Source organism: Equus quagga, chromosome 4, assembly GCF_021613505.1.
Source record: "Equus quagga isolate Etosha38 chromosome 4, UCLA_HA_Equagga_1.0, whole genome shotgun sequence".
Taxonomy (NCBI): Eukaryota; Metazoa; Chordata; class Mammalia; order Perissodactyla; family Equidae; genus Equus; species Equus quagga.
The window spans coordinates 136027449-136049770 of NC_060270.1; the positions used below are offsets into that span (position 1 = coordinate 136027449).

Sequence of the window (22322 nt, forward strand, 5' to 3'; positions counted from 1 at the left end):
CGGTAGTCAGGTCTCCCTTGGTACTGTGCCGGCAGCTCTCCCGTGAGTTTAAGTTTATTTCAAGAAAAGTTAAGGAATTTTAAACAATCCCAAGAAACTAGTTACTAGGAGTCAGGAGATTGTCATAAAGCGCGTTCCCCCTTGCATTCGGTATCCTTCCCGTGCGTGGGCAACGAACACCGGCAGCGCGCTCCAGAGGTCGGCTGCTGTCCCCGCCCCCTGGGTGGAGCGCATCCGGCCACTTAGGAAACAGCTGCCTCTCGGTGCCAGGAGTCCCGAAGCTGGGCGCTCGCCGGGGACCGGGGAGGGGGGTCTCTGGGCCTCACACGGGGACGTCGGGCCACCCAGCTGTTGCAGGCACACAGGTAAGAGAGGGCCGAGAGGGCGAGCGGGCCGCCGGAGGGCAGGCAGGCCGGTCGGCAGCGCCACGTCCGCTGCCAGCTTTCGATTTCTCGGCGCCGTCTTGCCCGCGCTCGCGGGGCGACGCCGGGGACGAGCTGGAGGCCCCGCCGCGGGCAGAGCGGTGACTGGCGCGCTCGGCCCGCTGCGCCCGCCCCCCGTGCCAGGCTCGGCGTCCGCGCGGCCGCGGGCTGCGCGCGCAGCCCCCCACTCCCCTCACCCCACCCCCCGGGGCGCCCCCGCCCCCCGGAGCCCGCCGGGCGGGGGCGGCGGCGGCGGCGGGCCCGCAGTCGTGGAGAGCCCCAGCTCGGGTTTCCCCGCGCCCCCGCTCTGCCCGCCCCGCTGCCCGGGGGCCGCCCGGGTCGAACCCGACCCAACCGCCCTTGGCCGACAGTGCAGCCGCAGAGGCGGAAAGCAGGCCTCGAGCTTCGGGGGCACGTCCCGAGCGTCCCGTCCGCCTCGCTTGAGGTCATCTTGAGAGTTGCTCAGCTCCTGGGACGCGCTGTTGACAAGATCGGGCAGTTCCCCTCTCGAAAAGTTGATGAGCAAGAGGCCCTGTGCACTGGGGCGTGGAGCCCGGCGCAGCTGGCGGGCCCCGGGACTCTCGCCACCGCCTGGCGAGGGGACAGGTCGCGGTGGTTATTGCTCAAAGCACGTCATACGTAGCTGGGCAGATTGCAAGGAAGGCTTGCCTTGGCACACTTCGGAATGATTGAGGGTTTCGTAAAGGCTTAAACTCTGTTTCCGCTTCCCTTCTCCATGCTTCCAAAGAATGGGGAAAGGCCTGCTTTCAGGATCTGCAGGCTTGGTGGGGTCCGGATTTGGGCGGAAGGGCGTGTTCCGTTAAATATTTACAGCGCGCTGCGGTAGAACAAAGGCCTTTGAAAGGAGGCCAATAACGAGCGTTGGTTCCAGAGAACAGCAGCGACGCCAGCGCGCCCTCGAATAGTGTCGCTTGTTGACATTTGCAGTTTGTGTACCCGAGGTGGTGCCAGCAGGGAGAGCGCACGTCAAACGTCTCCGACACGGAAAAACCCAGATCTAAAACCAAGACTGGGCTCTGGCGGCCTTGACCTGCTTTAGATAAGAAACTTCAGATAAGAGGAACAGAATGTTCGGTATTTTCCCCCTAAATAATCTTACCAAAAACTTACGCCAGGAGCAAAGAACTTGGCTCAACTCCAAAAAAAAAAAAAAGCGCCTGAGGTTTGGAAGGAAATTTGGAATGTGTTTGTCATACCGAAGTTTTCGTTTTTGGTTAACCTCGTTTGACTCACAGTTTCTGGGCTGGATGTCCCGAGGAAAATGGCTTTTTGTAGCGACGTCATGTTTTGCATTTCTGTTAATGACTGACCTCTGCGCTTCCTTTAATGCTCTCTTACTGCCTGGCACCTGCTTTGAAGGTGAATCCACCTACGGGGCCGGGGGGCTGGGTGCCCCCTGCCTTCCGCTCCCGGGAGTCTGGAACTGCAAAGGGGTTGGGCGGGGAGTGGCAGGCAGGTTTTTGAGTGGCAGACGGTCTGGGGGAGGCTGGGGCGCGCGCGGCCGGCCCCCAGTAATTCCCCGGGCACCACCTGGCCCTTAGCCCCCACGGGGGAGAGTTTACTGCCCGGAGAGACGCGCCTGTGCCCTGTGGGGGGCGGGGACCGAGGGTTCTGGAGCCTGAAGCCGCCTGTGGGCGGGCGGCCTGGAGGAGGAGGAGTGCAGGGGCTCAGCTGGCAGAGGTTCACGGACGCCAGCTGGGAGGCGGCCTCGTGATGCTCGGCGCGTCGGGAGTGTTTCTACCTCCCCAGTCCCGGAGCCGCAGGTCCGAGCGTGTCCGGCCAGGTGGGCGCCGTCCCGGCCGGGCCCTCCCGGGGCGTGAGTAGTCCGAGAGCTCGGGCCGCCCCTCTCCTCCACCCGCGCCCTGGGCTCGGGGGGCCCGCGGAGGAAGACTAGGGGGCCCACTTTCAGCCCTGCGGCCCTGCAGCCTCCTGTGGACTCAGCGCACAGCACTCGGAGTTGCCAGGCGTGTCGCTTTTTAAACCTCAGGGGTGGACTCCGGATGCCTGTGTCTTCCTTCTAGGGCTCCAAAGGCTAATTAACCCGTGGTTATGGACTGAAATGCCTCCTTTCCTTTAATTCAGTAAAATCCTGCCAATATTTATTGAGCTCCTGTGGGCCAGGCGCAGTTCTGCGTGCTGGGGACAGAGAGACGGAGCTGAAGGTGGTTCCTTCGCCCAGAAGCCCACAGAGTGGTTGGGGGAGACCGAACCAAGCTGCCTACCCAGGGAACTTGGATTCAGGGCAGCTGGACAAGGGCCACTGAGGGGCTGGAACTGGAGGAGGTCGGTTGGGCCAGGTTGGGGATGTAATGACACGTCAGAGGGCAGCGTGTAGGCACTCGGGCTTGCCTTACCGTAAATCAGTGAGGTAAGAAACACGGTCATTATTGCAATGCCCTATTTCTCCTTTATATTTAGTCTTGTCACCTCCTCCAGGAAGACCACAACCCGCCCTCCCCACGTGGGTTCCCTTCCTCGACGCTGTCGCCTACTCAGTGGCTGTCTTTGCACTTAACACTCTGTGTTGTCATTTTTCTTCAAAAACTTTTCAGTGAAGTGGTGTTATAATTATCTGGGTTAAAATATATGTGAAGTAAATAGAGAAAGCCCCCGGGAGTCTGTTCCCTGAGATACTCGAAGATTGCGGTGCAGTCTTTTGCAGACCTTTGTGCACTCAAAGTCTTTTAAAACATGTTTCCCTCTCTTTTTTCTCATTTTGTATGATGCTGTTTCTCCAGTTGTATCTCAGAACTGCTGGTTTTTTTCTATTAGTGTCTCTGCTTTTCTCACGTGTAATTTCACTCCCCTCTGGCTTCAGCGTTTCTAAGGAAAGATTTTTTTCTTCTAATGACCAGTTTTCTTGTTTTCAAGAATGTATGTATGCACTATTTATGTTTCATTCATTTGCTTGTTCAGATGCCCCGAATGTTTTTTCTCCCGCCTCAGTTCTGGGTTTAGAGAAATAATTCCTTCTTTGACTCCATGCACATATAAATGAATGAATGAATATACGTATATATTCTTGAATGTTTTCTTTCCAGATGAAACCACTTCCTTTTCCACACTTTGTACCTTGTTCTGTGTTTATGTTGCTCTGATGGTCTCCACTTTTAGCCACTTTGTCTTTATTTGGACATTTAAGTTTTTGTGCAAAACAAACAGCTTCTTCGTTATTTTCCTCTTATTTTAGATAGTGGGTTGTCATCTTTGGAAATTCAGTACTTAAGAAAGAACTAAGCTCCACCAATTTGATACCACGTTTATGTATTCAAAATGGTTTGTGTCTTCTGCAGTGAACTCTTCAATTGAAGAAATGAACCGTTGCTATTTATATCAATATCTATATACCTCAAGTATCTCAATGTAATTGAAAATCCTCTTGTAGCTACTTGCTCTAAGGTTTAAAATGTTTCCCAAGCTGATGGCTTCCTTCTGTCACCTGATTTTACAAGTGGGAACCAAAACTGCTTTAACTACTAGATAAAAGAAGTTCTATCTTGAACTTCTTTTGAATCTTCCCTTTGGCTTATGTAGCTAGTTTCTTTTGGACTTTCCTAGAAACTTTCAAAAATAGTTAAAAATTTTTTTATTGAGGTCATAATAGTTTATAACATTGTGAAAGTTTGGTTGTACGTTATTATTTGTCAGTCTCCATATGAATGCGTCCCTTCACCCTTGTGCCCACCCCGCAACCCCCTTTCCCCTGGTAGCCACTAAACTGTTCTCTTTGTCCATGTGATTGTCTTCAACATATGGGTGAAATCAGGCAGTGTTTGTCTTTCTCTGTCTGGCTTATTTGGCTTGACCTCAAGGTCCATCCGTGTTGTTGGAAGTGGGACAATTTTGTCTTTTTTTATGGCTGAGTGTTATTCCATTGTGTGCGTGTGTGCGTGTGTGTATACATACTACATCTTCTTTATCAAATCATCAGTCGATGGGCACCTGGGGTGCTTCCACTTCTTGGCTATTATGAATAATGCTGCAGTGAACATAGGGGTGCATAGGTGTCTTTGAATTGTTGATTTCAAGTTCTTTGGATAAAGATCCAGTAGTGGGATAGCTGGGTCATATGGTATTTCTATTTTTAATTTTTTGAGAAATCTCCATACTGTTTTCCATAGTGGCTGCACCAGTTTGCATTCCCACCAGCAATGTATGAGGGTTCCCTTTTTTCCACTTCCTCTCTAATATTTGTTGTTTTGTGTCTTGGTGATTATAGCCATTCTAATGGGTGTAAGGTGATATCTTAGTGTAGTTTTGATTTGGATTTCCCTGCTTAGTGATGTTGAACATCTTTTCATGTGCCTATTGGCCATCTGTATATCTTCATTGGAAAAATGTCTGTTCACATCCTCTGCCTATTTTTTGATTGGGTTGTTTTTTGTTGTTGTTCAGTTGTGTGAGTTCTTTATATATTATGGAGATTAACCCATTGTCGGATATATGATTTGCAAATATTTTCTCCCAGTTGGTGGGCTATCTTTTCATTTTGATCCTGGTTTCCTTTGCCTTGCAGAAGCTCTAGTCTGGTGAAGTCCCACTTGTTTATTTTTTCTTGTCCGAATAGATGTGGTATTCAAAAAGACCCTTCTAAGACCAATGTCAAAGAGTATACTACCTATATTTTCTTCTAGGAGTTTTATGGTTTCTAGTCTTACCTTCAAGTCTTTGATCCATTTAATTTTGGTGTATGGCAAAAGATAATGGCCTACTTTCATTCTTTTGCATGTGGCTGTCCAGTTTTCCCAGCACCATTTATTGAAGAGACTTTCCTTGCTCCATTGTATGTTCTCAGCACCTTTATTGAAGGTTAGCTGTCCATAGATGTGCAGTTTTATTTCTGGGCTTTCAATTCTGTTCCACTGATCTGTGTGTCTGTTTTTGTACTAGTACCATGCTGTTTTGATTACTATAGCTTTGTAGTCTATTTTATTTGGAGTCAGGGATTATGATGCCTCTGGCTTTGCTCATTTTCCTTAGGATTGCTTTAGCCCTTTGGGGTCTTTTGTTGCCTCATATAAATTTTAGGATTCTTTGTTCTATTTCCGTGAAGAATGTCATTGGGATTCTGATTGAGATTGCGTTGACTCTGTAGATTGCTGTAAGTAGTATGGACATTTTAATTATGTTTGTTCTTCCAATTCATGTGCATGGAATATCTTTCCATTTCTTTGTCATTATCGATCTCTTTCAGCAGTGTCTTATAATTTTCATTGTATAGGTCTTTCGCTTCCTTGGTTAAATTTATTCCTAGATATTTTATTCTTTTTGTTGTGATTGTGAATGGGATTGTGTTCTTGAGTTCTCTTTCTGTTAGTTCATTATTAGAGTATAGAAATGCAACTGTTTTTTGTAAGTTGATTTTGTATCCTGCAACTTTGCTGTAGTTGATTATTTCTAATAGTTTTCTGATGGATTCTTTAGGGTTTTCTTTACACAAAATCATGTTGTCAGCAAACAACGAGAGTTTCACTTCTTGATTTCCTGTTTGAATTTCCTTTACTTTCTTTTCCTTTCCTTTCTTGCCTAATTGCTATGGCCACAACCTCCAGTACTATGTTGAATAGGAATGGTGAGAGAGGGTGCCCTTGTCTTGTTCCTGCTCTCAGAGGGGTGGCTTTCAGTTTTTCCCCATTCAGAATGATGATGGCTGTGGGTTTGTCATATATGGCCTTTATTATGTTGAGATACCTTCCTTCTGTACCCATTTTATTGAGAGTTTTTATCATAAATGGATGTTGCATCTTGTCAGATGCTTTCTCTGCATCTATTGAGATGATCATGTGGTTTTTATTCCTCATTTTGTTAGTGTAGTGTATCACATTGATTTGCGGATGTTGAGCTATCCCTGTGTCTCTGGTATGAATCCTACTTGATCATGGTGTATGATCTTTTTAATGTATTGCTGTACTCGGTTTGCCAATATTTTATTGAGGATTTTTGCATCTATGTTCATCAGTGATGCTGGCCTGTAATTTTCCTTCTTTGTGTTGTCCTTGTCTGCCTTTGAGACCAAGGTGATGTTGGCCTTGTAGAATGTCTTAGGAAGTGTCCCAACTTCCTCAATTTTTTGGAATATTTTAAGATGGATAGGTATTAAATTTTCTTTGAATGTTTGGTAGAATTCTCCGGAGAAGCCATCTGGTGCTGGACTTATTTTTTTTCCCAAAGATTGGCACCTGGGCTAACAACTGTTGCCAATCTTTTTTTTTTTTTTCTCTGCTTTATCTCCCCCCCCCCCCCCCCCCACACACACACAGTTGTATATCTTAGTTGCACGTCATTCTAGTTGTGGGATGTGGGACGCTGCCTCAACGTGGCCTGACGAGTGGTGCCGTGTCCTCGCCCAGGATCCGAACCCTGGGCTGCCACAGCAGAGCGCGCAAACTTAACCACTCGGCCACGGAGCCAGCCCCTGGACTTTTGTTTTTTGGGAGGTTTTTGATTGCTTTTTCAGTCTCTTTATTGCAATTGTTCTGTTCAGATTCTCTATTTCTTCTTGATTTAGTTTTGGGACATTGTATGAGTCCAATAACTTCTGCATTTCTTCTAGATTGTCCAATTTGTTGGCATACAGTTTTTTGTGGTATTCTCTTAAGTCCTTTGTGTTTCTGTGGTATCCATTGTAATTTCTCCTGTTTCATTTCTAGTTTTATTTATTTGAGCCTTGTCTCTTTTTTTCTTAGTGAGTCTTGCTAAGGGTTTGTCAGTTTTGTTTATCATTTCTAAGAACCAGCTGTTTCATTGATCCTTTCTACTGTCTTTTTTGTTTTAATTTTATTTATTTATGCTCTAATTTATATTGTTTCTCTCCTTCTGCTGACTTTGGGCTTTGTTTGTTCTTCTTTTTCTAATTCTTGTAGGTGTAGTTCAAGATTGCTTATTTGAGATTTTTCATGTTTGTTGAGGTGGGCCTGTATTGCTATGAATTTCCCTCTTGACTACTTTTGCCTTATCTCATATGAGTTGGTATTGTGTGTTTTCATTTTCATTTGTCTCCAGATACTTTTTGATTTCTCCTTTAATTTCTTCAATGATCCATTTGTTGTTCAGTAGCATGTTGTTTAGTCTCCACATCTTTGTCACTTTGCCAGCTTTTTTCTTGTTGTTGATTTCTAGTTTCATAGCGTTGTGGTTGAAAAAGATGCTTGATAGGATTAAATCTTCTTAAATTTATTGAGGCTTGCCTTGTTTCCCAGTGTATGGTCTATCCTTGAGAATGTCCCATGTGCACTTGAGAAGAATGTGTATTCTGCTGTTTTTGGATGGAGTGTTTATATATCTATAAAGTCCATCTGGTCAAGGTTTTCATTTAAATCCACTATTTCCTTGTTGACTTTCTGTCTGGATGATCTATCCATTGATGTAGGTGGGGTGTTAAGGTCCCCTACTATTATTGTGTTGTTGTTAATATCTTCTTTTAGGTTTGTTAATAGTTGCTTTATGTGCTTCCGTGCTCCTGTGTTGGGAGCCTGTATGTTTATAAGTGTTAGGTCTTCTTGGTGGAGTGTCCCTTTGATCATTATATACTGCCCATCTTCGTCTCTCATTACCTGTTTTGTCTTGAAGTCTACTTTGTCTGATATAAGTATGGCTACACCTGCTTTCTTCTGTTTGCCATTAGCGTGGAGCATCATCCTCCATCCCTTCACTCTGAGCCCGTGTTTGTCTTTGCAGCTGAGCTGTGTTTCCTGGAGGCGGCATAATGTTGGGTCTTGTTTTTTAATCCATCTGCCACTCTGTGTCTTTTGATTGGAGAATTCAGTCCATTTACATTTAAAGTGATTATTGATAAATGAGGGCTTCATGCTGCCGTTTTATCGCTTGTTTTCTGGTTCTTCTACATTTCCTTTGTTTCTCATGTCATGTATTTTGGACTACCAATTCAGTTAGGTAGTTTTCTGTGATGGTTTTCTTAGTTTTCTCTTTATCAATCATTTGTGTCTCTGTTCTGATTATTTGTTTAGTAGTTACTATGAGATTTGTATAAAAAATCTCATAGACAGGATAGTCCATTTTCTGATAGCCTCTTGTTTCCTTAGACTAAACTGATTCCATCTGTTTTCCCCGTCTAAGTTATTTATTTATTACTTACTTTTTGAGGAAGATTAGCCCTCAGCCAACATCTACCACCAATCCTCTTCTTTTTGCTGAGGAAGATTGGCCCTGAGCTAACATCTGTACCCATCTTCCTCGCTCTCTCTCTCTTTTTTCTTAATGTGTGGGATGCCTGCCACGGTGTGGCTTGATAAGTGGCACATAAGTCTGCACCCGGGATCCAAATTGGTGAACTTCAGGCTGCTGAATTAGAGTGCATGAACTTAACTGCTACACCACTAGGCTGGCCCGCACTTCTAAGTTATAATTGTGATGACTTATTCCATCTTGTGTTGTGAATTTGTGAAAAAATATGTTCCTCCATAAAAATACACTGAGTGTCTCCCCCTTAGGTATATGGCCCTCCCCAGCTCTTCCACCCCATCTTTTGAATCCTATTAAATAAAATCGGAACTCTTCTTTTTGAGCATAACTTTGGGGTGCCTCTAGGCTTTCTTGTTCTAAGGTTTGTCTATATATAGACCAAGGAAGCTCTGAAAGCATTTTGAATGTGATGAGATAGTCTTTATATGTCGTGCTTGGGGTTTTTTCCCCCCACACCACTATTTCCTTTATATAGTATGTATTAACTGGTAAAGGGTGAGTGTGTAAGAAACAGAAACTAATTTTTCAATTTAAAACTTAGAAGGTTTCCTTTTGGTTTATTATGGTTTTCTAATTTTATTGTACTGTGGTCAGAGAATGTGATATGAGATATGTTTCTTTTACTATCTCTATAGCTGCTGCCCAGCTTATGAAGTAAAATATTACAAATTCAGTCATTTCCCGTCTGTATTTTTATCTAGTCACATTTCATTTATCCTGTAATGGAAACCACTTTTCTGAATTCAATATTTATTATTATTATGTACGTTTTCATATTTTCACCATATATATGCATGACATATATATCTCTAAACAATATATGATATTATTTTTAACTTTTAGGATTTTAATGTAAATTAATCATATGGTATGTATACTTTAGCAATTTACATTTTGCCTTAGCAAAAATATTTATCTTGTGTTTTTCTTTGTTTGAGATTCATGTAGTTCTTTTTTTTTTTTTTTTTTTTAAAGATTGGCACCTGAGCTAACATCTGTTTCCAGTCTTCTTTTTTTTTTTCCTTCTCCCTGAAGTGCCCTAGTACATAGTTGTATATTCTAGTTGTAGGTCCTTCTAGTTCTGCTGTGTGGGATGCCACCTCCGCATGGCCTGACGAGCAGTACTAGGACTGTGCCCATGGTCTGAACTGGCGAAATCCTGGGTCACTGAAGCAGAGCGGACAAATTTAACAACTCAGCCACGGGGCTGGCCCTCCTGTAGTTCTAATTCATTCATTTTCAGGGCTGTGTAGTATTTCATTAAAGGACTATAAACGTTTTATTCAGTCTCTTCTTGATAGACTTTTAGATGGTTTCCATTTTTTAATATATATATTAGTATCACTGTGGTTTTTAGCTGTTTTTTTCTTTTTTGGCTCCCTACAACTTTACTTACTTTCTTACATGCTCAACTGGGTATTTAAGCAAGTATTTTTGTCTTATTCAGCGTCTCAGTGTATTATAGCTAGTTTTTTTCCAGATTATCTAGTGCAGGGTTTCTCAGTCTTGACACTGGTTATGATGACCGGTAGATGTCTTCAGACATTGTCAGATGTCCTCTGAGGGGCAAATTGCCCCTGATTAACAACCATTGATTTGGCCTATCATGTTGCAGAAATTTCCCTTATTGTCTTGAACGTTTTAAGATAGTTATTTTCAGCTCTTTCAGATGTAGCTTCCTAGGACGTGAGTTTTCTTTGCTTTGTCTTCTGTCAGGGTGTTTTGATTTTTGTGCATGGTTATTTTTAAGCACGAGCTCACCTCCAGCAGAATGAGTCGCATGTGCCCTCAGTTGTGAAGGTGGCCTTAGGGGGTCGTTTTGAGTTTGCCCCTGGAGACTGGGTGGGCTTCCCTAGTCTCAGAGTATCTTTTGTTAATTTCTTGGTTTGGATTTAAGAGAAACTCCAAGACAGTAGTGATTATTTGGACCCTAACTCTGCCTCTCCCCTCTGTGCACCCCTTTCTCAAGTGCTTATTGCCTCTAGCCACAGTTAGTTGCCCCAACACCACCCCAACATAGACACACTGGAATTTTGCTGCATGTGGTGGCCTGGCTTAGCACGGGAGCTGTAGTTTTCCTTTTGATATTTTCTCTGACTGTGCCAGATGCTACCACTGAGTAGTTTGGATTTTGCTGCCAAACTGTACTTGATTACTACAGAGGGGAGGACAACATGTCAGTTCTGTGGCTCAGCGCGCATGACTGGCAGAAAGCAGTCTTGGGTATAATCGTTGGAGGAAATGAACTGAGCAGATAGTGTTTTTTAAAACGATTATCTAATTTGTTAGCTCTTGCTGGCATTGTTATATCATTGATAATTATGAATTCCAAAAGTTAGATTACCATTTTTAAAAATAGGAAATGAAAATTTCGTTTCTAGTAGTTCTGTTTAGTTCTTTTTCAGATATGTCTGGTGAATTTGGATAAGACCTCATTTCTTACTCTTGTGTGTTTAATGATCCCTTATTTATTTTATACATTCTAGTGTGTATAAATATTCTATAGATTAATTTATAATAACAGCTACTAAGAAAATTGTCACTTTTAGTGAATAGACAAAGAACTTGACCTTTCATGGAAACTAGTGGTTGGGTTAAAGTGCTCGTAGCCTGTGAGTGGAGTATAGGTTTGGGCTTTCTGGAACATGTAAAATTATTATTCAGCTTTCAGATTAAAAAAATAAAGCAGTCTGAGTACCAGTTTTTCTACTTTCATTGAGCAATCATTTAATAAATTTCACTTTTCCAGTTATTCACAAATGGCCATATTTAAGTGAATTTGGATGAATGAGCCTGGGATTGGCATAGACACATCAATACTTATTAACAAGTATAAATAGGTAAAATGTCAATTTTTAGTAAGAGCTTAACTGTTTAGACTGGTTGTGGGAAGGCCAGTGTGAAAGGTATGAATGAATGGTCTATTTTAAAATAGAATATTTTAAATTTCTAAAAAATAATATTTAAAATAAATGTAATTTTGTTACTTTCAGACACTAAAGTACTTGTTAATATTTTCTTTGTTTGGAAACTCTGGAACTGTAGAAAAATTGTGCTTTCTCTAAGAAAAAGAGAAATTAAATAATTCTTTTCTTTAACAGCAAGAACTATTTAACTTCCCATATATCCCTTTTTGCTTTGACTGCCAGAAAGCTCAGGGACAAATTCACAGTCTACTAAAGTCACTTTAGGCCTTCCTAGCCTGCATATTTGCATTGTATTCTCTATCCCTCCACCGCATTTTGATTTTCTAACCTAATTTTTTCACCTTCTCATATAAAATTTTTTTTTCTACTTAGGTGTTTTTATTGTTAGATGCCTCAAATCTTTTGTGCACTGAGATTGTATATAAATCAATAAAATAGTTCAGTGTTCCTTTCACTAAATATAGCTAGATAAAAATATAAATATATTTATTCACAAATATGTAGCAACAGTTAGCAACTTGCATTTGGGTTGTGTTTCCCATTATTTTTTGCTAAGATTAGCTTTTAACCTGAAATGTTTTGTGATAGAAATAGACAAGATACTCTCTCACAACACAAGAACTTAACGTAAAACATAGCCATGAAACTTCAGAGTAGACGGTGATCGCCATTTGCAACTTAAATTTTGAAAGAAAATAGGTTGAGTTCCAATGAAAGAAATTAAGAATGCCCCCATGGCATGACCGCCCCACCACTCCCACCCAAACCCCCCCGCCCCATGAGCGGGATCTTTTCCCTCATCTTTGTTCCACTGCCTTCCTTCCACTGATGCTGTCAGGAGCTCTAGCCATAGGCGGGGCACTGCAGCAGTGTGTTGAGAGTCAGAGCTCCTGGTCTGAAGAGGTGTCAGAACTTGACGAGACCTCGTTGGGCTGTGGCAGCAGGTCCGGTGAGGGTTCATGGTGAAGCTGTGAAAAGACCTGCGAGTTTGGGAGGATGGCAGCAGAGGGTCTGCTTATAGGTGTGAACGAGGGGTTTCAAAATAGGAGAACAGCTGGTAAAGGGGGTGGGGTAGGGACAGAACCTCTTTTCTCCCATCATTTTTGAAACCCTGCAGAGGGTCGCTTTTGTCAAGACCCATGTTTGTTCAAGCCTACCTGGGAGAGTTCCCTAAAGTGGAGCTGACCACTGTGACAGCAGTGTCTTTCATTTGTTCGGTGGCTTAGTCATTGGGAGTTTTCTTCTTCCACCCACCGGGGTCATTTGTTGGCACTGAGTCATAAACCCCTGGTTTCCCCCGACTATATTTTCCATTCTGTAAATTTTGATGAAGCGTGTGGGATTTTTTGGAATAATTTTCTTCTGGTTTTATTTTCATTAAAAGTAGGTTATCTTCTTTGTCTCTTGTTATTTGGACCTGTTGCTTTGTCTACTGAGGATCCCTTTTTGGAGACTTAACAATATGAATTTGATCTGCTAGGTTGGAGAGACCAGCAAGGAGGAAAGAACCTTTGAATTTTAGGCATAAGATACTTTGATAAGAGGATTTTTAAAAATTCCCTTTTAACCACAGAACTCTCCCATTGGAAAGGATTCTGAAAGAAATGAAGAAAGCTATCAGAAATGAAGTCAGTAGCCTCAAGGCCTTCTGTTGACGGGACTGGCTTTTTCCTGCTGCCGTTCCTTGGAGAGACGCTGTTCAGGATGTCTGCTGAGGTCATCCATCAGGTTGAAGAGGCACTTGATGAAGACGAGAAGGAGATGCTTCTATTTTTGTGCCGGGACGTTGCTGCAGATGTGGCTCCACTTAACGTCAGGGATCTTCTGGATATTTTAAGAGAGAGAGGAAACCTGTCTCCTGGGGGCTTGGCTGAGCTGCTCTACAGAGTGAGGCGGTTTGACTTGCTCAAGCGCATCTTGAAGATGGACAAAACGGCAGTAGAGGCACACCTGCGCAGGCACCCTCGGCTTGTATCGGACTATAGGTAATTCATCAGCCCTTCCCAAGGCTGGACTGGCGGGAGGGAGAGAGGTGGTCTAGACCTCTGGGCGATAGAAACTAGGACAGGAAGAAGAGCAGCCTCATCATTTTCTCTACGCAGTGATCTGCCATATGATGTTACTTCATTCCTTTGAACTCCTTGAATTCTTAGAATGTGTTTGCTAATTAAAGTAATTGGGTAGAAGACCATAATGAAAGTAGATGGGATGTGTTTGCCTTACGCAGAGTGAGAGAGAGAGGGCAATGACTAAGAGCTTGTCGTTCTTGCACAGCCTCTGACTGTGACATCCGCAGTGACTTCTGCTAGCTTGATTTTCTGTGATGTCAGACCCCTGGTACTTTCTGCTATGAGAAAGAAAATAACAAGTCTGACAGTGAGCTTCCTAGTCTTCATAGAACTCTTTGATCCCTCCTGAATCTTTCCTCTGCTGAGCAGTTAGTGGGGTGGGCTCTGTCTGAGTTCCTGTGAGGTCCCTGCTCCCAGAGGCTCTGGGAGCCTAGCTGGAACATCTCTTCACTTAACTACCCCAGGCCCTTTTAGTTCACACAGCCTTAAGACGTTCCTTCCTCTTGTTCACACAGTACTGTGTTGGCGGCTCAAAAGAGCATGGAAACCACTGAACAGGCTGTGTTTCTGGGAAAGGAAGAGAACTTGTAACCTTAAATTAGCAATTCCTTTTTCTCCAGACCACCGGCCATTAGTGGTATCGATAATTTATATTTGGAGATGATGTGTGTTATTAAAAACCATATTAAAGAGAGTTGAAAGCAGTGTGGGCCTTGGAGTGCGTCTGAGACTTGAGGTCTGAAGTTCTGTTTCCAGCTTCAGAACTATCAGTTACAGTCCGTGTGGGCTGAGCCAGCCGCTAACGTTGGAGGGGCCTTTGTTTTCCTACTTGTAAGGCTAAGAATAATAATACCTGATTTCACAAGTCTGTTGGTGAGGATCAGTTGTGATAACCTGGCATGTGAAGTCCTTTTTAAAACTGTGAAGCACTCTACAAATGCAAGGGTTTATAATAATGTTGTCATTGTACTCGATCATCTTCCCCTCTCCAACCCTCAGATGATGTCAGTAATGTTCTTAAAACTTGTTGGGAGGCCCTGGCGGAGTTTCAGTGAATAGGCGAGGCACTCCGCCTGCTGTTTCCTTGCTCTCGTGAGTGCAGGCAGTTCTTCAGGGTCTCTGGGCGAGAGGCCGGGCCGTGGGAGGGGAAGGGCTAGATTTGTTGGTTCAGCTGTTCAGTGGGCTTTGTTGTGGGTCGACGCATGCCCAGTGTTTGGTAACTGCTAGAGTAAAATCGACGAAGACCCTTCCATCCTCGGGAATCTGAGAGTCTAACTGGGGAAACGACCTCCTACGCGGTGGTGACAATGGCAAGGTAATAATGCTAACCATGGGGTGTCCCGGGAGCCCCAGAGAAGCATGATGGTAGCTCCAGCTAGAGCAGAGGTGACTGAGTCAGGAGGGGCCTTCGAGACCAAGACGTCTAGGGCCACAGTCCCCAGGATCTGGAGATCTTTTGCCCTTTGAGTTCGGGAGTGGGCCGGGCCATCCTGGGTATTACTTGGCTTTAGAATCTTGCAACTCAAAGTATGGTCCCTGGATCAGCAACCTCAGCACCACCTGGGAGTTTGTTAAACAGAAAGGGCAAGATCACCTTGGATTCTGTTTCTGTCTTTCATCTTAGTCATTTAGGTCCTTCACTTATTGATCATCACTTCTGGGCAAGCTAGGGGATTCTTTAGGGAAGTTTTTATTCTCTGAGTTGTTTTCAGAGCAGCTAGATGGAAGGAGAGGTACCATCTCCTGGTGAAAACTGGAGACAGGGTGAATTTCCTTCTTGAGTTCCCTTGAGACTCTTCCTGGGGTGATCTAGGCTTTCAGTTTTATGGGGGCTACATTCCAATGAGGGCAAGAACTAGTCTTTTCACGAGTTATTGGTGTAGAGAAAGTGTAGGCTCTTGGTATTCTCATAGCACTGGAATCTGAATTTACTAAAGAAACTTCTCTGGTTTACAGGGTGCTGATGACGGAGATTGGGGAGGATTTGGATAAATCTGATGTGTCCTCATTAATTTTCCTCATGAGGGATTATATGGGCCGAAGCAAGATAGCCAAGGACAAGGTGAGTTTTCTTTTTCTTGGTTCATGTTCCCAAGAGCCTGTGAGAAGCTGGGGGATGCTCTCCACGGGGTGCAGAGATGGAAGTGGGCAACTGGGGCAGGAGGCCAACGCTGGGGTGAAGGTGGAAAGTGAGAAGAGGATGGGTTTTTTTCATAGTAACATTGATGGGAAGAGAATTGGTTTATGAATTGAGAGGAAATAGGGTGATGTCTTCTGATGTGGCCTTGAATGTTTCTTTCATCCTTGTATTTTATCTTTTATTTGTGTAAACTTCATAGGCTTGGGTTATCCATCAGTTTCTCTCCCTGGGTTGACAGATCATTTGGGGGCATCAGGAAGTCCCATCTGCTCATGCTGAGTAGAAACAGGTGGGACATGCTAGTCCTCTCTCACCCTGCTCCACCTGCATCTCTCTCCTCAGCCAGCTCCAGGTCACTGTGGAGTCATTAGACTGCGTGTGGAGATGGGGTCGAGGAAGGTCCTTGTGACTAATATATCTACGGAATGGGAAAAGAAGAGATTTGGGGTTGAGAACTAGGTAGGGGTGAAGATCTCTGGGATGTTGTGATTGCTGGAAAAATATTTAAATTCCACCTGGCTCTATATGGTCCTGCTGCGTTAAGGACAAGCCAAGGAGAGCTCAGGTCATGTACTATGACAATATATCCTTGAAGGACCTGCCTCTGAGGACTCTGAATCATTGCCTTAGAATTTCTCCATGTTTCTTAATGATTGTAGTTTCTGAAATCTGGGAATATAGGGTGACTGTATGCTCCCACCCTCAAATGCAAAATGGGAAGGAAAATGAAAAAATAGAACTCCTTGTTTGGTGTCCCCTAATCAACTTATCTCCCAATCATTTATATGGATTTAATTATGATTGTTATTTTTAAAAATAAAGAGAGCACTTCAGTAAATATGTTAAACAGAAGGGAAATAAAACCGAAAGCAGTGCCTGTTTCTGAAATATAGTTCTTTCACAATCTCTGTGGTCTGGGGTAAATGAGTAGCAAAATGCCCAAACCTTGTGATTTTGCCACCTTATACCCCCTGAGTCAGAAGGAGTTGGAATGTCCAGTATTGATTAAAATGTATTAGGAACTTCAAAACTGTATCATTGGGATTTTTCTAATAAAAACTTCCCCAGCTACCTTCTCTCTTCCTTTTACAGGAAACCCCCAGAGTTTCTCAGTATAACTCTAACCTGGCTTTCTGGAAGAGAACACACTTGGGAGGGTTTCGTTTTTAGCCCTGCTCTCTCTCAGTACTCCTCGATGACACTGAATGGCCCTTGTGTCTATCCCCAACCTAGGTAGAGGTTGGCCTCCAAAAGACTTAGCACCACCTCTTTGCTGAGTGAAATCCAGGAGTGTAATTTGCTCTTGGCCTTGGAGGGAGTATAAACAGTCTGGTTTAAGGTCATGGAAGGTCATAGAAGGGGTTCTTGTTGTCACATTTTCTTGCTGTTGTAAATCACATGGCCTGAGGTTTGCATTTGGGGCTTAATAATCAGCTCTACTAACATTTGTTTCTTGTTGGTGGCTCTTTTAGAGTTTCTTGGATCTTGTGATCGAATTGGAGAAACTAAATCTGCTTGCTCCAGATCAGTTGGATTTATTAGAAAAATGCCTAAAGAACATCCACAGAATAGACCTGAAGACAAAAATCCAGAAATACAGGCAGTCTGGTAAGCAGAATTTTGGCCTCTCAGTGGCCAAGAGAAAGTACCCTGGGCATAGTAGGTTTGGTTGGTAAAGATTCACTTTATGGACGGGCAGATGGAACCGAACCTGAACGTCCACAGCCCCCGCTAGCCTGTAGCTGGAGATCGTTTCCTTTTATATACTTCATATCCCAGATCTGCAGACTTCATCACCCTACGCCCGTGACCAGGGAGTCTCAGCTCTCATCAAAATGCCACCAGCAGTTCTTACCATTCCGGTCTTCAGGAAAGTCTGCAGCCCCATTTTCTGCACAGGCCGGTGGCGCTGTGGACGTTCAGGGCCTTTGAGTGTCTGCTGAGCCCTGCTGCCTTGCTCCAGTGTTGGGCCTGACCACCGTCCAACCCTGGGTGGTATCCTGTCCCTGGGATCCCATAGCTGCCCTGCATGTGTCCTGAGTTTCACAAAACCTCCTCATGGAATGGGCGCCTTTTCTGCTGATAACCCCCCTGCCGCCGTCCTTAAAGGGGACCAGACCCCCATTGGCCTTCTCTTTCACGCCACCCTCCCCCATTGTCTTTTAGACTCAGCCTCAGCGTGAGCTCTGCTAGCAGTCCATTGCCACCATACAGTCACAGCCTGAGGGGCGTAACGATAACCAGTGGTCTACAGACAACCCCCCTTCCCTCCTAAATGACTGATAAAAGATCAAGAGCAAGACTAGCATTTTTAGTCCATTCTTAATGACGTTGGTGGAAGAGTCATCTGATATTCTGAATTCAGTGAGGTGACTGGAAAGTCTAGGGTATTTTGAAAGATGATCATTGACTGTGGATTGAGCCGTTGTTGAGGATTCTCTTGATAATGATTGTAAATCTTAACTCGGTACCTCTCTTCCAGCTATAGCTCCAGGAACAGGAACAAGTTATGTAAATGCTCTCCAGGCATCTCTTCCAAACTTAAGTCTTAAGGATCCTTCATATAACTTAAGGGTGAGTCTGGAGCAAATGTGTGGAATCCCGGCATGAAACAGTTTCAGAACTTTGATAAAAATATACAGATTCTCACAGCATGTACTTTATTCAATATCTGAAAAAAAATTGTGACAGAAATGTGATTTGTTTTAAAAATATGTATAATTTCTTGTGATTACAAAGCTACTATGTGTTTGTTGACATAATTTGGAAAATACAGGGAAATATAAAGGAAGGAAAATAAATCACGTTTATCCTACTGCCTAAAGACAGCCATTGGTGCTATCTTGGTTTATTCCCTCCCAGTCTTTTGCCTATGTGTGTTTGTTTGTGTCCCTACATATTCAGTTGAACATTTTTTTCGTTGTTCATTTGTTCCTTTGAAAATTTAGCTTTTTAAATAAAAATATGTAGGATGTGCCCATGGATAAAAAATTCAAAATGTACTGAAATAATTTTTAAAGTATATTTCCTCCAGTTCCTTTCCCCAGAGGCAGCTATTGTTAACCATTTTTTTCCCCAACCATCCAGAGATAGCACATGTACATATCATATTTCATTTTTATCTTTTGTACGAATGATAGCATGCTAGCACTGTTGTCCTGATGGGAGGATTCTTGAGAATTGTTCCATATGAATCACGTGGGACGGCCTCTGTTTAATCATTGTTTTTAATGGTTGAACGTGGTCCCATTTTCTAGATGTATACAATATAATACAACGTATTTAGCACTTGTGTATATACATATAGATTGTTTCAAATCTTTTGTTACTACAAATCATGCTTCAAAATAAATATCCTTGTATTTACTTCTCTGTGCATTTGCTTTTTATTGAGCTTATTCTATCAATTTCAGCAAGAGGTTTTTGTTATTGAGTGATGTTATTGAGTGATTGGTGAACATAAATATCACATAGTCATTTCTGATTGTTGTGTTAGTAGATGGTGCCAAGGTATCATCAGAATTGTTCTTTTGGTTAATTTTTATCTTGAGAAGTTAATCTTAGTATGGTCTCATCCTCATCCCCATAAAAAAATATGTGGCATTTGTAGTGAGGACTTAGACCAGAGTGTAATTTCATGGTTAAATTATAAACACTTTCATATAAGGTACATGATGAAAACATTAACTACTCCTGTAATATAAATAGTTTCATGGAGAATATGAGCTGTAAGGATACCATTGAGAAATAGAACTTCAGAGCTAAAATGGATATTAAGGGTTGTACTGTCCAACCCCCTCACTGAACAAATAAGGAAAGTTAGGCCTGGAGAGTATTAGGTGATTACCCACCTCTGACTACCGCCAGAACTGGGCCCTGTCCGTGCTCCTTTCTCTACACCATGGTGTGTTTAATAAACTACATACTAGTCATGTCATAGATATATCGGTCATTTTTTCAAGAATCAAGTATACTTTCTGTTGTCCTTCTGAATCTCTGTGATACCAAATCATGAGACAAAACTGATTTAGAATTCAGATCGAGATTTTCTGAGCTTTCTCTGCTATTGTCTATCTAACATAAATGACGTTGTCATTCTTAGTTAAAAGCCTGCCATATTTTACTACTGTCTTTCTATTTTGTTAATAGTTTTCATGCAATAGTAATACAAATAATAATTGTATTCACTGTCTATGTAGCCTATTGGGAACCCACGTGCTCTGTGTATAAATTTCTCCTTAAATTTGCTGTGTTCCTCTGTAACCCTGATCATTCATTCCTTTAGTACACAGGCACTGTGGTATATGAATTTAGTGAATTTCTCAGAAGATTTAGGAGCTGAATACCTGGATGTTACATACCAGGCTGCAAAAGTACTTTAAAAATTACAGTGGCATTGAATGACACATGATATTAACATAAAATGAAAAAGTTGTATGACTACAATATAATCCTTTTTGAATCTAGCTTTGATTTGATGTTATATATCTTTTAATAGTTTGTAAAAATGAATGCACACCCATGTGGGGTTCCAAATCTATTTAATACCATCAGCCTCTGGCTAAGTCACTGTTTATTAATAATAAAAGCAACTTATATGTTTTTCTTTAATTTAGACACTCAGCCTTAGCTACAGACACAGCTTAATGAATAGTGTACTTCTCTCTTTTGGCTAGGATAGCTTCAGAGGAGAACTGTCATTTGAAAGCTGAGCGTATCAGATGGTTGACAGTGTGTGGTATGTGTACCTTACACAGGACCTGTCTTCTGAGAAGGGTTGGTTCAATCTTTCATTCTCTGATTAATCCCACTCTAGCCCTCAGAGGTGGTAGCTGATCATCCAGAACCAAGCCCACTTGTGGCTTGTGTATAGTTAGACAATTACAGGGAAACAGTAACTGGATGTTCAGTAAGCACTTCCATGTGCTGGGCACTGTATGAGTGCTTTGTGGACATTTAATCTTTACCAAAAATTTTGAAGGTAGGTACTATTGTTACCCTCATTTTGAAGATAAAGAAATTGACATATAGAGGTTAAATAACTTGCTGAAGCTTAATAGCTAGTAAGTGGCACAGTCGGGATGCACAGCCAGGTGTGCAGCTAGCACGCTCACTCGGCCGCAGCGCACGTGCCTCTGTGTTGGAGGACCAGGTTGCATGTCACTCGCGTGTTCCCTCAGCTTGTTCTAACTCGGAGCCATGACAGCAGCTCTCCTGTAGCATACTGTCTGATTTTGTAGAGCTGTTCTGAAACGTTCTCACCTGCTAGTTTAACATGTTTACATGCTCATCGTATTGTTTTTTAAAAAGAAGAGTTGCCTTGTTCTTTGGCTGCAGAGTATGGGATTTATGGAGTTAATGGCTCTTGCTATTCTTTAGATAATTGAACTGTGAATGTGATATTTTTGTTTTTTCCTGGGTAAGAATTCTGTTGAGATATTTAAAGAGGTGTGATATGATGTGCCTCCGAAAAACTCACAGGAGTGTGACCTTATTCTTTATATTTGAAGCTCCAGAATGGGAGAAGTAAGGAACAGAGAGTCATTGTGGAACAACTTGACACTCAAAGTAAGACCAACTTTTCTTTATATTCGTTCTTTATAGATGCTTGATAATTCAAGTATGAAATATTGCATTTTTAGAGTTGGCCGTTTCCTTTATCTACATATTCTAATTAAGCTCTCAAAATATAAAGCAATTAAACTCCTTAAAATGTGTTCATTGGCCTTTGTGGTTGTCTATTGAATTAGCTTATTTGAATGTAAACACCTCTTACTCTGTCAGCTTCATCACCTTGGCTGTATTTTTTAAGAGATGTGACATTTATATCTGAAGTGGAATTATAACCAGGCCAAGTTGAACATTAATCTAGCCATGAAAATGAGCCACATGAAGCCAAATATCCAGCAGCTGGATGAAGAAAGGTTATGCAGTCTTGTTTTCTAGCTCGTTTAATGAATCTAGATACACTACAGATGAGGTTCTCCCTCCCCTAAAAAGAAAGAAAAAAAGTATAATAAAAAACCAGTAATTTCAACCCATACGCTGTCTCTCATCTCTCTTAAAACATCGGCACTTGATCTCATCGTTTTTAAGAGAGTATTTCTTTTGCTTGTCTTGAGTCCTCCTTGAAGTGAGGGCTGGGACTCAGTCTCGCTCTGCGGTGGGGATGGCTGTGCTCCAGACCTGGAGGTGGATAAGGAGGGCTCAGTCTTACCTGAGGAGCTTGGCCTCGTCCCGTGTGCAGTGGGGACTGCGCCTGTTGTGAGTACGGCGGTGGCCTGATGGAAGCTGCCTTTGTGTGGCAGGCCCTTTGCCAGAATCTTCTGGCTCAGCCTACGTGCCGTCCGCATGCACCTGGAAACTGAGAAGCATTTTTGCCCAAATTAGCGAGGTGGCATAGCTCATGCCTCCTGTTCTCTGCCTAAAATTCCACTGTCCAGCAAAAGCTCTTGAGAAGCGAATTAATTCCTGTAGTGACAGCATGTTTCTTAAGACACTGGTGAGGTGGTGAGAATTAGCATTCTGAAAGCTGTTTAAA

At 42.9% G+C, this 22322-nt stretch overlaps 1 protein-coding gene across 11 annotated transcripts in view; it reads left to right on the plus strand.

Annotated features, from left to right (window-relative positions):
- Window positions 1-22322, plus strand: part of CFLAR (CASP8 and FADD like apoptosis regulator) — a 40371-nt gene that overhangs the window by 2661 nt on the left and 15388 nt on the right. For 2 of the 11 annotated variants that reach the window (XM_046657763.1, XM_046657772.1), the window contains exons 1-6: window positions 227-365; window positions 13146-13557; window positions 15598-15703; window positions 17254-17389; window positions 18264-18355; window positions 21292-21349. In XM_046657763.1, coding sequence (XP_046513719.1) covers window positions 13196-13557; window positions 15598-15703; window positions 17254-17389; window positions 18264-18355; window positions 21292-21349 — 754 coding nt within the window. In that variant the 5' untranslated portion in view covers window positions 227-365; window positions 13146-13195. The other 9 variants (XM_046657764.1, XM_046657768.1, XM_046657769.1 and 6 more) reach the window with 9 other exon arrangements.